The sequence below is a fragment of the Pinus tabuliformis genome, chromosome Q (assembly GCF_031772625.1).
Source record: "Pinus tabuliformis cultivar Carrire ecotype Pingquan chromosome Q, CPIR1, whole genome shotgun sequence".
Taxonomy (NCBI): Eukaryota; Viridiplantae; Streptophyta; class Pinopsida; order Pinales; family Pinaceae; genus Pinus; species Pinus tabuliformis.
Genome location: NC_142296.1, coordinates 293657335 through 293674070, shown reverse-complemented (window position 1 = coordinate 293674070; position 16736 = coordinate 293657335). Strand labels below are relative to the sequence as shown.

At 39.1% G+C, this 16736-nt stretch overlaps 1 protein-coding gene across 3 annotated transcripts in view; it reads left to right on the top strand.

Annotated features, from left to right (window-relative positions):
• LOC149219376 (GDP-mannose transporter GONST1-like) overlaps positions 1-16736 on the top strand; it is a 297856-nt gene that overhangs the window by 176287 nt on the left and 104833 nt on the right. For all 3 annotated transcript variants that reach the window (XM_089384353.1, XM_089384352.1, XM_089384354.1), the window contains exon 7: positions 14305-14459. In XM_089384353.1, coding sequence (XP_089240479.1) covers positions 14305-14459 — 155 coding nt within the window. The remainder of the gene's footprint in view (positions 1-14304; positions 14460-16736) is intronic.

The window sequence follows — 16736 nt, the reverse complement described above, 5'->3', positions numbered from 1 at the left end:
CCAATGGAGTGGCCCTTGAAGATTTTTGAAGACTCCATGCCCAAGGATATATCAGAGGCTTCATGTACCATCAGAGTCCACTATATTATCAGAGTTTTTCAAGTCTACTTCTTCTTCTCATTTTCTTTTTCAGTCCTCAGATTCTGCAGCCCTATGGGGATATTGTATAAATGTCACTAGCATGATGAATAAAGTCATGTAATAGGCCTAGGGTGTTGTGACTCGATCAACAAGCGAATACACCTTGGAGTGTTTTTTTACTTGGTTAGTTATTCCTGCTTTTTAGCGGTGAATAATTTTCTAGGTTTTTTCACTCACCACATACCCCAAAGTCGAGGTGACGGCTTGAAGGTTGAGCCCCTAATGCATCTTGATGTCTAGAGTCAATGTATATTACCATGTTAGGTCATCTCTGAAATTTCGCGGAATTTGACTAGGTCTAAGTAGGATTTTTTAATAATTAAAAATTTCCTGCAAAACGGAATTTTTAATTAATTTCTATGTAATGATGTAAATAAGTGGTTTTAGGAAATATTTGGGACATGTGACTACTCGAGAATTCATCCTCCGAGGTCCAACATTATCCTAGGACCCACTTTGAGGGTCAAAAAACAACTTATAGTCCCTCAAAAGCCGTTTTTCTTAATGTTAGTGGCAAAAAATTCAATAAGTGGAAAAATTCAGCAATTTTTCCAAAGTCAAAATAAGTCAATCGAGTGACAAGGCAAATTGAGGGGAAGTCAAAGGTGATGTGGTAGCCATGTTGGGCCCACCACATAAGGTACAAATCAAAGTCAAAATGCCAAGTGCCAAGTCAAAGGAAGTCAACAAAGTTCCACGTTGAAGTTCATGCGGTACATCGAATTGTTAAAATTCAACTTTTGATTTAATTTAAAACAAGCTTGGAATTAAAGTGCAAAGGTAAACTAAGTGAGTGGGAAGGGACCCCACATCCCTCTCCATGGTGTACGCATAACATGAAAGGATAATTAAAAGGTACACGTTGGACAGTCAAAGATCAACACTACAACAAAGGGAATCAGCATATGGCAAAGAAGATATGTTAAGATATTTGATGGAGAAATTAGTGGAGATAGAAGAAGAAGAAGTTATTATAATGTCCATGAGGCTAAAGATAGCCTATGGGACAGATTGCTTCTCTATTTGGCTCTTGTATTTGGCCCTTTTCCTGTGAAGTTTCACAATAAACGCTCCGAGCTTCTTGACAAACCCCTTGCTAAATAGATTATCCCAAGAGCTAGTTGCCAAAATATCTGCATAACTTTCCCTGCTGTCTTTGAAGGCTTGGCATTCTAAAATGAAATGCTTTTTTGTTTCCACTTTTCTGAAAGAGCAAAAAATACATACTCTTTCCTCCCACATTTCTTTTGGCCTTTTTCAGCGCCCTGTTTGACAACGAAGTTTATGCGAATTAGTCCTTAATTGAGCAATAAGAATTTTGGCTCTTGAAGAAATATTGGCCCTTATGTACACTTTTTGTTGATGATTATGAGTGGAATTAAACTCTTCAATATAATATTTTTTCTTTTTCCTTAACTCCTTCACCCACGTACGCTTGTGGAATTTATCCATAACAAAAGCTTTTATCTCTTTATTGTTAGTGGGACCCATGCTCAAGCAAGTACCCCATGCTCAAGTATATGTTTCCACTATACTTTACCCTCCTATCCACATGTACGCAGCTCTCCGAGTTCAACTAACACTCATATTTGGAAGGGGTTGAGATATTTCAGTTAGTGGCAGATTGTTTCTCTATTTGGCTCTTGTATTTGGCCCTTTTCCTGTGAAGTTTCACAATAAATGCTCTGAGCTTCTTGACAAACCCCTCGTTGAATAGATTATCCCAAGAGCTAGTCGCCAAAATATCTTCATAACTTTCCCTGCTGTCTTTGAAGGCTTGGCATTCTAAAATGAAATGCTTTTCTGTTTCCACTTTTCCGAAAGAGAAAAAAATACATACTCTTTCCTCCCACATTTCTTTTGGCCTTTTTCAGCGCCCTGTTTGACAACGAAGTTTATGCGAATTAGTCCTTAATTGAGCAATAAGAATTTTGGCTCTTGAAGAAATATTGGCCCCTATGTACACATTTTGTTGATAATTATGATTGGAATTAAACTCTTCAATATAATATTTTTTTCTTTTTCCCTAACTCCTTCACCCAAGTACGCTTGTGGAACTTATCCATAACAAAAGCTTTTATCTCTTTACTGTTTTTGGGACCCATGCTCAAGCAAATACCCCATGCTCAGGTATATGTTTCCACTATACTTTACCCTCCTATCCACATGTACGCAGCTCTTCGAGTTCAACTAACACTCATATTTGGAAGGGGTTGAGATATTTCAGTTAGTGGCAGATTGCTTCTCTATTTGGCTCTTGTATTTGGCCCTTTTCCTGTGAACTTTCACAATAAACGCTCTGAGCTTCTTGACAAACGCCTCGCTAAATAGATTATCCTAAGAACTAGTTGCCAAAATATCTGCATAACTTTCCCTGCTGTCTTTGAAGGCTTGGCATTCTAAAATGAAATGCTTTTTTGTTTCCACTTTTCCGAAAGAGCAAAAAATACATACTCTTTCCTCCCACATTTCTTTTGGCCTTTTTCAGCGCCCTGTTTGACAACGAAGTTTATGAGAATTAGTCCTTAACTGAGCAATAAGAATTTTGGCTCTTGAAGAAATATTGGCCCCTATGTACACTTTTTGTTGTTGATTATGAGTGGAATTAAACTCTTCAATATAATATTTTTTCTTTCTCCCTAGCTCCTTCACCCAAGTACGCTTGTGGAACTTATCCATAACAAAAGCTTTTATCTCTTTACTGTTAGTGGGACCGATGCTCAAGCAAATACCTCATGCTCAAGTATATGTTTCCACTATACTTTACCCTGCTATCCACATGTACGTAGCTCTCCGAGTTCAACTAACACTCATATTTGGAAGGGGTTGAGATATTTCAGTTAGTGGGGGACACATGTCATAGTTTGTGCCCCCTTAGGCTCACATATTGGCATACATTGGTTAGTGGAGATACACTCATCCACTTTAAACTAAAACTCAAACATCAGTTAAGTCTATATGCTGAATCGCTGACAGCTCTTGGAGTCCAATACACAGGCCCAGGTTAGTGATATTAAACAACATTCAAAGTTTTGGTTTGAAGTGACACCTAGTTGGGTAATCAGTATATATTTGAGGGAGTGTGTCTCCCCTTTTCCTCTAGTCCCTTTGTACACTTGGCAGCCATAAAGAACTTGCACATCAACAATGATACATGCTGGCCACCTGCAATAGTTTGAATTGCATTGGGAGGGCACCTACCAGATTTCAGTTTCACACTTGGCAGGAGTTTTCACTCTTGGAATTCAATTTGTTTCCTTGGGATTTCCTCCCTCTCCACTTGTCACATGATATGTTCATTGGGATTTTCTCCCACTTCTCTATATAATAGATCTTTGTGCTTTCACTTTGAATCCGTTGTTACAAGCTATTGTGCTTGAGAAAGCTTTGCTCTTAAATTGCAACAAAAACTTTGGGGTTCATTCATGAGTGTTGTTCCATTGGAGTGTGTTGATTGGCTCACTATTGGTATAGTTTCCTTTGCTCATGCTTTTGATTTATGTTATTTCCATATGTTTTTGTAAATTTGTTAATGTAAAACTATCTTGCATTGGAAATTGATTTAGGAGTATTATGCTATAGCTGTAGAAATCTCTAGCTATTTTCCAATAAATTTATAGAGTGTTCTTATCATTGCATTTGCTAAATCTATATGGGACTAATGTTGGATTGAAGTTTTGTAGAGGAGAATCTTGTTGGATCAAATATCAAGCGTGAGGGGAAGTCTTTGGAGAGACCAACCCACTCTTGACACATTCTCCAAGGAGCTTTCATTGGTTCTTTGAATTCCATAGTTTATCTTACGAAGTGATTTTCTTGTAGGGATTTTCTTTGACATAGCTTGTACACAAGCAAATACTTCTAAATTTTAATCTCTTTAGAATTTGTGCTTTCATCGATTTATTTAGCTATTTAAGAGCATTTTCCAAACTAGAGAAGTGATGGCGTTCACTCTCATCACTTGATTTGGTTTTGTATATTATTTTGTGTCATGCTTACATGCTCCTTTACACTAATTTTGTCTTGGTTTTGCAGCTCAAGGTTGGAGTTTTGACAACACGTGCCTTGAGGAAAGACTATTGAACTCTAACTAGTTTTCTTGTAGGACCTCTCAAGGAAATTTGAGATTTATTTCAAGGAGGCCGTGAGCACTAGAAGGAGATGCAAATAAGGATAGGCCGTGGGCCTTTGAGGATACTGTAATTTTCAGATTTTAGCAAGTCTTCATTGGCCTTTGAGGTTGCTATTTTTGGAGGGATATTATAACTATTTCTATCTACAAATCTTGTACTATTTCCCTTCATCTTTTGGGCAGCCTTCTAAGAGGTTTTAACTGCATCGTGATATCATATTAAAATATCTCTTTTTCTTGTGGGAACTTGGGTTTTACCCAAGGCATCTTTTCTCCTCTTTTAGAAGGAAGATTTGGTGGATTAATTTTGCATCTTTTTTAACTTTCATTTTTAGCTCATTGCATGCTTTAAAATTAACACAACCTTACCATCACATTTCAATTTCTAAGTTAAATTTTGCTACAAGGTTCACTTGATGCCTTGCATTTCATTCTTTCTTTGAAGTATAAGTTGATATTTTGCTTTAGAGCAACTCATTTTTTACATGCAAATAGTTGGAGTTATGTGGCAAGTTTAATTTAGTTGCTTAACAATTTGCTTTCTTTGGGATACAATTGCCTCATTATATGCTCATTTGTTATCTTGTTCACTTATTTTCCAAGCATACTTTACAAACAATCATTCACTTTTCTTTAGCTTCATCTCATTTCCCATTGCTACAAGTTTATGGTTTGTGGCATTTACTTGGTGCAATTTACAATTTAATTTGCTTATGAAGCTTATGCTTATGTGTCTTGAACAATTTTGAAGTTATATCATTGTGAGCACTTTCATTTACTTGAGGCAATTCCTCTTTTGCAAAGAAAACTTACTTGCATCACTTCAATTCATTTTCAAGCTAATTTCCTTTTCCAAATGAAGTAACATTTGCAATTTACTTTGAGCACTATCTCTTTTCCATTATATTGAAACATTGCAAATCTCCCTTGGGAAAACTTACTTGCATAATGTTTAGGCATTTTGGCATAGTTTTGATTTTAACTCAATTAACCTTGAAGCATAAGCTTGGTTGATAGATATCATAGGGAAAATATTTTCTTGGAAAATTCTTCCAATTGGTACGAGGTAAGGTAAAGAGTATGTGACCCTGCAATTAGAAGGTGGTTTGCCCCCTTGTAGGAACGAAGGCACATGCTGGCTAGTAAGTCTCAAGGAAATGGTTTCGTTAACGACATCATCGTGTCCTTAACCCCTCTTTCTTACAGTCACCCCAATTTTTATCCTTTGGCAAGAGTTCAAGAGGAAGATCTCTCACAAAGAATAGACATTTAGCTTAAAATTAATCAAGATAATTGCATCTGACCTTCGTTAAATGCATTTCATATTAATTCACTTTACTTTTCAAGCTATTTTACTCTCAATTTATTTATATGCTTGTCATGATGAAAATGTCTTGAATTCATTATCTTGTAATATCTCATTAGGCAAGTACCATATCCTTCATTTTGCAAGTGAAGTTTCAACTTGTTTCATTTGCAAGTTATTTTGTATCGCTTCTTTACATGCTTTAGAATTGTGAATGGTTATATTTTAAAAGCATTTCTTTGAAAACAATTTTAAATCTTGCAAGTGATATCATCTTTTCTAACATCTATTTGATTGATAGGGTTACTTGTGTTTCACTTTGAAAGCAAGTTTTATTTATTTTGAAGCAATATTGAAAGCACTAGTCTTATATGCTTACCTTTGATTTATATGTTGATGGTTATTGAAGTATATTTCATTTCATATTCCTCATTGTATTTGCGCATAATCTCAAGTAATCTAAATTAACCTTAACATCTCCTGGAAACCTCACATCACTTTTTACTTAGCTTTCCATTTAGGGACCACCCCCATTAGCTTGCCTAGGAGGGAGCTTAAACAAAGAGAGAGTTGGGAATAAGTGACAACCCCATTTCTTAAATTTGCCACCAACCACACCTTGTGGGGTTAAGGGCTTTTCTCACTAACTTAGGTATGTGTGTAAGGCGACAACAATACCCAATAGGGTTATTGACCTAACTATCCTTAACATAAGTGAGGTAACTTGTTCCGATGTCCTGATTTAGTTAGACATTTTAAGGTGAACTTTGTGTGAAGTATTCTTGTGCCCCTAACATTACGATGGCCCACTACGATGCACTGGGACCTTCATCTTCATGATTTTATTCTTTTTCTTCCCTAATAAATTCTTCAAATACTAGAAGTTCTTCATCATTAGAGTCCATAAGGAGATTGTTTGATTTCATGAATGCAATACTGTTGATTTGGGGTAGCATTGGATGTGCTCTAGCCACGAAAATTGGTGGAGAGGCTAAAGCACATGAGATCTTCAATACCCAGAAATGGTTTGGCAAGATTCTAAACAGTTTGGGAGATATTAAAATAACTAATATTTTTAATGGAGTCCCTAAGTCTAAACTTAGGGAAAATAAAATATTAATGTGAATTAATATAAAACTGTGTTAAAAGGGTCCAAAAGTCATGGATCAAGCCAGGGTTAATCTTAGCCGTTGATTAGGGACTTAGTCTCGACCATTGAATTGTGAACGAGAAAAGTATAAGAGGAGGCTTGAGGGTCACTTGGAGAACACAGCGAGTTGATTAAGAATTCGATTTTCTGGGGCAGGGCTTGCTGAGGAAATCGAAGGAGTGATCAGAGTTGCAGTTGAGGGGTAGTGAATATAGAAGCAGAGAGGTAGAGAGGGTATCAGGAGCATCAGCGCAGAAGTCGGGAGAGAGGGACGTAGAGCTAGCTAGAGGCCATGCAGAGCTAGTTAGGGCCCATGCAGAGGCAGCTAGGAGCTGCGTAATGCCAGAGAGAGCCAACGTGGGTGACGCAAAGGCTGTAGAGGCTGACGCAGGGCGAATTGGGGTGACGTTGGGCCAGAGAGGCTGACGCAATCCCTAGAGGCAGACACTAGAGAATTTGTGGGGCAGATTGGAGCTGAGAGCTGTGGGATTGTTCATCCGAGATTTTAGTTGGAATATCTGTCTCCGAATGAGAGGTACTACTGCTGAGATCATTCTTTGTTGGGTGAGCCGGTTTGGCACCCAAATTGTATTCTGAAACTGCATAATAATAAAACCCTAAGATAGCTGCACCGATTTTCCTGCATTGGGTTTTTTCGGGGACATTGGTCCAAAAACAACAGTGTCACTTGTGTGCTTGTTTTTTCTCTAGTTGATGATCTGTAATGTGTTGAGCATGTACTTGTATTTATTTTCAGCATTTACATGGTGAATAACTTGTTAATTAAACATAACAAGTAGGCAAAAATAAATCAGAAAGTACATGAAGGATTTATAATAGTTAAAATTAGAAATTCCAACATGGTAGCAGAGCATGTTTGCAGATCACAGGAGAATTGAGGGCATCAGCCAAGCAGAGCAGTAGCAACGGAAACAGTTGTTCCGAGTGACAAAAGTTGTTCCTAGCGGAGAAGCCGCAAGGAAGGGGTGATGCAGTGCGTGCGTCATCAAGTTTGAGCTGGGAGGAGGATCAGCGTAGTGGCAAAAGGGAGCAGACCTGACCGACGCAGTGCCCGATCATCTTTCTTAGTTAGGAAGGATTGACGCCCGTGGCCAGGAGGTGCGAATTTTGCTGGTGCCGGGATTGCGCAGAGCCTAGAAGCTCTAATGTTCAGTTTGCTGAGGCATAGGAGGCTGTGGGTAAGTTGCAGAGTGAAGCTGGTGGGGTATTGTAGTCAGAACAATACCTAACAGGGCAAGACCAAGGAGGGGGAAGTTGCTGCAGAGGATTTCTAGCCAAGAAATCTAGATCAGTGGTGCAGCGGCACTAACGATCAGAGTGGGGGCATCTTGATAGTGGCAGAGGGGTTTCTAGGAGGGAAATCGAGGCTCAGAGGGAGTGACACCGAGAACTTCCAGAAGGGAAGTATAGGAGCAGCGAAATGGAAGTGAACAGGGTAAGAGACTAGGATAGATTGGATGGAGCCTCAAACTTCGTAGTCTGGAAGGTCAAAATCTTGTCCGTTCTAGACAGGAAACGTCTCAAGCACTTCGCCTTGAAGACGATAGCGATCCTAGTTGACTCGGTTGAGGACGATAAGTAGAAGGAGGCAATGGCGAGAGCCAAGAGCATCATCCTTGATGGGGTCAAGGACCATGTAGTACCACATATTTCGGAAAGGAAACGACAAATGCGATGTGGGAGGTCTTGACGAAATTGTATCAGCATACTTCTCTGCAGAGGAAGATGCTACTAGAAAATTAGCTGTGGTCATACCAGATGCAGAAGGTAGAATAGATTGACACCTTTCTCGGTCGATTGAAGGAGATCTGGGATCAACTGACTTCCATAGGGGCCACACCAGATCAAGAATTGATGGTGAGGACAGCCTTGAACGCAATCTCAGAAGACTGGGAGTTGTTTGTCTAGAGCATACTAGGTAGGTCGACCCTTCCAGATTGGGAGGAACTGTGGGCGGCTCTTCGCCAAGAAGAGATTAGAACACTGAACAAGGCGGGAAGTAGCGGCTAGGGGGTCAGAGTCAAGAGGAAGAGGAGGATACTGCCCTAGTATATGAGGGAAAGCAGGAGAAACGAACGAAGAAGGACCTTTCCAAGGTCAAATGCTTCCACTGTGGGGAACTGGGTCACTATGTGAGCCAGTGTCCAAGGAAGAAGAGCAAGGGAGAGGCTTCTGAGACCAAGGTTGCGCCAGCAAGGGCGGAGAAAGAAGTTGAGACAGATGATCACTGTGCCATGAGTGCTCACATACCACTTGAGAGGAAGTGGGGAGACATCGAGTTGTAGTCAGATGGACTATAGGCGATGAGGGGCAGGATCCTCGAGGTACCCAACCTCTTGGATTATACCTTGCTACGGGAGCCCTGAAGAGGAGTAGCAGTACTGGCGGATGTCAGTGGAGACGGATGCGGATGGAGCGACAGAGGGAGCTACAGTGTAGGAGTCCCAGGACAATGTGAGGTAGCTGTGCGAGGTGCATGGAGTTGTTGCAACAACGCAGAGGTCAGAGAGGGAGCGCTTGTCATCGACAGAAGAAGTTTTAGCATCGTGGGTGTCTCTTGCCTGACAGAGATGTTAGAGTTGGGAGATCAATTACTTACTTCTCAGTAACTGAGTTGCAATGCAACAGTTAGCAGTGGCAGTGCTATGGGTAGCACGATGCAGCATGATGAGAGGGTTGCCGTACGATTGTAACAGTGGCAGTGGCAGGGCCATGGGTAGCCTTACATGATGCAACAGTACAAAGGATGTTGGGCAGCAGACCTAGCATCAACACCAGCACTGATGTCGGATGATCAGGGTGATGCTTAGTGAAGAGTATTACTAAAGCACAATCCTGGCTAAGAGGGAGTGTTGATTTGGGGTAGCATCGGATGTGCTCTAGCCACGAAAATTGGTGGAGAGGCTAAAGCACATGAGATCTCCAATACCCAGAAATGGTTTGGGCAGATTCTAAATAGTTTGGGAGATATTAAAATAATTAATATTTTTAATGGAGTCCCTAAGTCTAAACTTAGGGAAAATAAAATATTAATGTGAATTAATATAAAACTGTGTTAGAAGGGTCCAAAAGTCATGGATCAAACCAGAGTTAATCTTAGCCGTTGATTGGGGACTTAATCTCGGCCGCTGAATTGTGAACGAGAAAAGTATAAGAGGAGGCTTGAGGGTCACTTGGAGAACACATCGAGTTGATCAAGAATTCGATTTTCTGGGGCAAGGCTTGCTGAGGAAATCGAAGGAGTGATCAGAGTTGTAGCTGAGGGGCAGTGAATACAGAAACAGTCGGCGGAGAGGGTACTGGGAGCATCAGCGCAGAAGCCGAGAGAGAGTGATGCAGAGCCAGCTAGAGGCCACGCAGAGCCAGTCAGGGCCCATGCAGAGGTAGCCAAGAGCTGCGCAGTGCTACAGAGAGCTAGCATGGGTGACGCAAAGGCTTTAGAGTCTGACGCAGTGCCTCCAGAGGCTAACGCAGGGCGAATTGGGGTGATGCTGGGCCAAAGAGGCTGACGCAGTCCCTAGAGGCAGACGTTGGAGAATTCATGGGGCAGATTGGAGCTGAGAGTTGTGGGATTGTTCATCTGGGGTTTTAGTCGGAATATCTGTCTCCGACTGAGAGGTACTACTACCGAGATCATTCTCTGTTGGGTGAGCCGGTTTGGCACCCAGATTGTATTCTGAAACTGCTTAATAATAAAACCCTCAGATAGTTGCACCTTTTTTCCCACATTGGGTTTTTCCAGGGACATTGGTCCAAAAACAACAGTGTCACTTGTGTGCTTGTTTTTCCTTCAGTTGATGATCTGTAATGTGTTGAGCATGTACTTGTATTTATTTTCAGTATTTACATGGTAAATAACTTGTTAATTAAATAGAACAAGTAGGCAAAAATAAATCAAAAAGTACATGAAGGATTTCTAACAGTTAGTATTAGAAATTCCAACAAATACTTTCATCAAATATCACATCTCGACTGACTTCCATTCAATGTCCTTCTTATATGTAGATCCTATAGGCTTTAGAGGAGTTACTATAGCCAACAAAGGTTCCCATACTGTCTGATGGATCCAACTTCTTTCTTTTTTCCTTAGGTATATGAATATAGATAAGACAACCAAAAATTCAGAGATGCTTTACGGTAGGTTTCTTCCCAGTGAATACTTCTTTAGGAGTTCTATTATCTAGTGACCTGTGGGGACTTCGTGTTGATCATGTAACATTGCTTTTACACTTTCTGCAATGGATCGGTTCTTTCGTTCTACAACTCCATTTTGTTCGGGATTAAATGGGACTATTAGTGATTTCTCTTTCTTTGATAACTGCTTGTGATGCCTTTTTACTTATCTTACTTATTAGCTTCACTTATTATTATTATGTTTGTGTATCATCAAACAACTACCAAAAACAAGAAGAACAAGAACAAAGAATATAGGCTGCAAGCCACGACCAAAACTTCTCCAGTTGAACCCGCAAATCTCTTCTCTTCCTTATAGATTCTTTAATTGATGAATTCCAAGACTTTTAGACCAAGACCAAGTCCAACCTTTCCGGATGATGTGCTTTCCTTGTCCAATTCAAAACTAGTCAAATCTCTTCCAGTAGCACAACTTCGACTTCCAGTTGTAGAATTTCGGCCTTCATTGCAGACTTGAAATTTTCGGCACTCCTACAGTTGTTTCTGCCACATGTGTGAGCTTTTTCTAGCTTTCAAGGACTTCCTTACCTTCGCTTAGCTTTTTCTGACTTCTGGAGCTTGTGGATGGCTTCTTGTGACCTTTGCTTGACCTCCTTGCCTTCTCTTCTTCAAGATCGAATTTGTAGAGGAAAACCCTAGATCTGTTGCAGAAACCCTAGCCTTCCTTCGCACATGTGATGTTGAGAAATCTAGGGCATCAAAAGTTTTGTGATTTCTGTACTTATGATAGTTACTTGTGATAGATTTTTGCTTCTTGATTATGATCTTCTCTTTCTTGTAGTTATTATTGTGTTCTTGTCATCAAGACAATTACCACATCATGAACAATAGAGACAAGAGACACAATACCAAAACCTCTCACTCTTTGAGAGGAAAACCCAAACGAAATTCTTCTTATAGATCTTCAATTGGCGAATACCAAGACCATGACAAAGACCCTTGACACTAGATTCGTCCCAAGACCAAGCTGCCAGCCTCCTCTCCAACACTGCTCTTCCTCTTCTCCTTCTCGGCTTCCCGCAGAATCTCAGTCTCTTCTTGTAGTTCTGCAACCCTACCACAAAAAGCCTAGTTGACTTTTGTTCCTTGAATGGTCTCCTTAAGAGAGAGAGATGTTGCACTTCTACTCGGCTCCTTCTAGCGAAGTCTTACACCCAAACAAAATCACGTCAATGTGGCTACAATCCTTCGACCTCCTCTTGATACATTCAGATCTGCTACCTTCGCACGTGGGAGGACAAACTAGCCCAAAACAGTCCTCACCTTCTTGCTGCGCTGATGTAGAGGCTTCTTCTGGTATGTCTTTTGCATTTCTTTGTAGACTTGCTTCACTGAATTCCATGTCTCCAAATGAGGCCGAGTATGGGTATATATGCTTGTTTGTCCGTGTCCATTAGACCGACATGATCCCTTGGAGGAAGGCCGACTTCATCTTCTAGATTTCTCTCTTTCTTGTAGGCCGACTTGATGAGGGCTAGTGACAAGGTCGTGGAGGATGTCTTTACATAGACAAGTATGACTCTTTACAATGTGTAACATGTCTTCATTACATGACAATGACTCTTTTAGACTTTTTTTACTAGATGACAATATCCCTAAGGGCTCTCAATGGGAGCCTTTGCTAAAATAAAATCTTTTGCTCATGAAACCCATGATGCAAGCATTACAATAAGCTTTATTTTCTTCTTTACATCTCTTTACATAAAATCACATTTACATGTCATTATGAAGACCGAAACTAGTTACACTTTTCAACATGTGAGAGAGAAATAGCCCAAAACAAAGTCTTCTTTGTCCTTTTCCTTCTTCGCTGCCTTCTTCTTCTTCTTCCTTCGCTTAAAATGAGTGAGAGATGAATGTGGTCCAAGGAGGTTGAGTTTCCTCCTTTATATAGGCTTCTCAAAGGTGGATGTGGCTCCTCAAATTAGGCCAACTTGCCAGCTGCCAGGCCGACTTGATATTGGAGGGTATTTTGACACTTTTAAGGACAAAAATAATTTTCTTTACAAGTTACAATGTGCCCAAAGGGGTTTTCAACTTATGACAATGACTCTTTTGACTTTTTGACCTAGGACAAACCCTATAAGCACTCAATGGGTGCTTGACCTATAAAATAAAAGACCTTGAGCATGAAACTCATGTTCCAAAAATAATAATAATAATTTTCTTTCATTTTACAATTTACAAGAATCAAAGGTACATTTCATATTTATGAAGACCAAACCTAGTTACACATTTTCAACACTTTGGAAGCCAAGTTACAGGTTCTGGATATGGCATTTTCCTTGTATATCTGTGGGTTGGAAAACCCAGATTTTCCAGATTAATAGATGACAGAGAATTGTTGTGGGTGAATTATTTTGGCAATGTGTGATTGATTTTTCTGATTTAAATTCCGCTGAATATATTTATTTCTAGAAATTAAACATACCAATGATTTTATTTTTCTGTATTTCAGTGTTTATTTGAGTAAATAAATAAATTGTTGGGGATAAAATAAATTTTTGTGAGAAAATAAGTCTGGTTGGTATTCGAAATTTAACATGAATGCTCGTACATTCTTATATCAAGGATTCAGTCATGTTAGACCATGTCAAATGAACTCAAATGATTGTGAAATCAACTAATATAAGGGGGAGAATGCTAAGCACTCTACAACATCTTGAAGCCAATAAAATGGAGATGCCAATACAACATTGGCTTAGCCCAAAAGTGCTGAAGTGTTCCATGAAGGGAGTCATACATCAGCATGTATCATCAACCTCTAACACATGTGAAAGGTATATTATGATTCACACTGATTCCATGTTAAACAAGTATACCGAGTGAAACATCATCAAAGCATCCATTACAACATCAATCATGTAACAACTATCAACAAAGGCGTCAAGTGAAACCATAACCGGAGGCTATCCAAAAGTTCATTAAGCTGTAAAGCCTGACTTTTGTGGATCATGAAGTCTATCTCTTCATGTTTTTATTACTAACAATAAAACACAGACAACTATATCTGAAATTCCTGAATGATAAATTCATAATCAAACCATTTCTTTTTGCATCCTATTGAACCACTAGCTTTTCTTCAGTCAAATATTTGGAAGTAGAAATGACTGTCTTCCTTGCTAATAAGGAAATAGGTTTCTTATCTTGGATAAGTGCCCGCTGTTCTTGCTTTGTTATGTTTTCAACTCGTTTTAACTAGATAATAGAGACAATATGGTTTATTATTATAAATAAATTGTGTGAAATTTTCACCATTAGATATTTAAGCATGATATTTTTTGTTTTCTGTGCTTTGGCCAAATTATAGATTCATATGACTTTCAAATATTAAACTTAATTCTGTTTCATTTTTTTCAGCTTACATTACGAAAGCTTATGGATGTAGCAAAGCATTCAACAAAATCTGGAAACTTGAATGAGTTTTCTATGGTTCTGCTCAACAATTTCCTGTCATTACCGTTGGGACTTCTACTTATGTTTATTTTCAATGAGTGGCAGTACCTTTATACTACGTGAGTTCTGTACATTTCCCCTAATGTGCAATAATTGAAGAAATGACTTGCAGACCTTGCATCTACAAGCAGTCTTTCTATTTCTGTTTTTATGTAGCAATCATGTTGTTTGTTATCCATTTTAAGTCAATCTACATTGAAGAGCAACTTCTGTGTGTATTATTTTCATTTTTATATACAATTGTGCAGGTTGACTAAGGAATCTCCAAGTATGATGCTTGAATTGCACTAATTTCTTTCATTTTATACTTTATGTTAGAAACTTATGCACCCCTGAAGAGAGCTGTACAAATATATAGAGAATTGAATCCTTTCTTACCAAATCAATTGCAACAAATGTGTAGCTAGAGAATGGCATGCCATCATGGATGACTCAAAATTTTCTTGACATGACCAGCTCAGTGATATGTGTGTTGTCGGCTGCTTCCACACCTAAGGTTAGCGCCGAGCAAATCCTTAACTCCACTTGGTGTGGCCTTGGGGGCAAGCTGTGAGTTGGAGCTGTCACCCAATTCCCAACTCCTTTGTCTAGGCTCTCTCCTAGATGAAACCAAGGAGGGTAGACCCTAAGGAAAATCTAAGGCTTGGTTAGTTGATACTAAACAAGTTCTAGGAGATGAAAGATTATTTAAGCAAGGGATACATCAATCATTAAATTAAAACATGTAAATACTTTAATATGTAAATAATATGACCATGAGCATGTCGAGATAACCAAATAGGTAAAACAAATAAATAAGCAATGATATTAACAAGAGAGATCCTTTGCAAGAATTAAAGTGATAAGACTAGTGCCAAATAAGTAAACTTACAAGAAGATAAATGCTCAAGGAAGGAAATATTACTTGTAAAGCAAGAATATGTAATTGAATGATAACAAGTAAAGATACAATTTGCACTTGAAAGTAAAATGTGTTGACATGAAACATACTTGAAGGAAAAGTTGCACCAATGAAAGATACTCCATGATAAGTAAATAAACTCCAATTACTTCAGGATAAACAAGTGAACTTCAAATGACAATATATCCAAGTAAAAGAAATTTAAACACTTGTAAAAGTAAACTTGAGATGCTTGCAATTGTAAAGTGCTAGTTGAATAGTGAACAATGAAACTTGATCAATGAAATGACATTCAAGATAGCATGAACATGAAACATATTGCAAAGAAAGTAAAGTGATGTAGAAATTCTCTTGGTTTATTTTATTAGGGCTATTCTACCTATTCTAAGGTGAGATTTCCTCTTTAAACTTTTACCCTTGTAAGGATAGGGATGGTTGCAAGGGGCCTCAAGTCGAGAAGCTTAGCTTCATTAATAAGTATCCATGTAGTCCACCAAGTCAACGCACATGCCAGCACTCCAACATTGGACAAGATGAACCTGAATTGCCTGGTCACATGTTTATCTTTCTCACCAACCTGAGAAAGTGTTAATTTTAGGCAACAATGGTATGGTCTATGCTTTAGGGCAATTTTACTTCAATTTCTTTATTAGCCTAATATCAATATTCAGATTAGCAATCACATCAACATGATAGTAAAATGCAGATAGAACATAAACATAAACAGTAGAAGACAATCCAAGACAAGAGGACACAAGATGTGGCACCAGCTAGGGACAAACTCCAATGTGGGGAAACCCTTGATCAATTCTTCTTAAATTCTTCAATAGTTCAGCAAAGAGAGAGATAGTACAATTTACAAATGTGATAATTTATGACAGCAGCAAAAGAGCCCTAACCAGAAAAGTCAACGCTGGTCAGTAGGGCAGAATTCTTCCTCAATTCAGCTTTGTCAAGCCCAGTCAACTTCGGTCTCCAACAACAAGTCTAATCAGCCCAAAATAGTCTGAAAAAGTCCAGTAAAAAATGGTCAACAAAAGTCAACCCTGTGGCCAGCCCTAGTACAGTCAATGCTGGTCAAAGTAGAGGTCAGATTGCCTCGGTTTTTATGCCTAGATCTGCGGCCTGCTAGGACAGAGATACCTCACCTAAGCCGAAGTCAAAACAGGTCAACACATCAAGTCAACGCAGTCAAACAACCTCCCTGCAGCTCAGTCAACGCAGTCAACAGAAATCTGTCCTCCTTTCCTTCGCACATGTGAGAGAGAAGATTGCCCAAAAATGTGTACCCAATCACAAGAGGAGAGAGAGATGTGAGATGAGATGATGGTAAAATGACTTGAGGTCTCCTTTTCATATGCAACGTTGAGGATCAATTGGGGTTTTGAGTGCCTGTTTTGCTTGCTGGCCGACCTTGACAATTGGTCCTTAATAT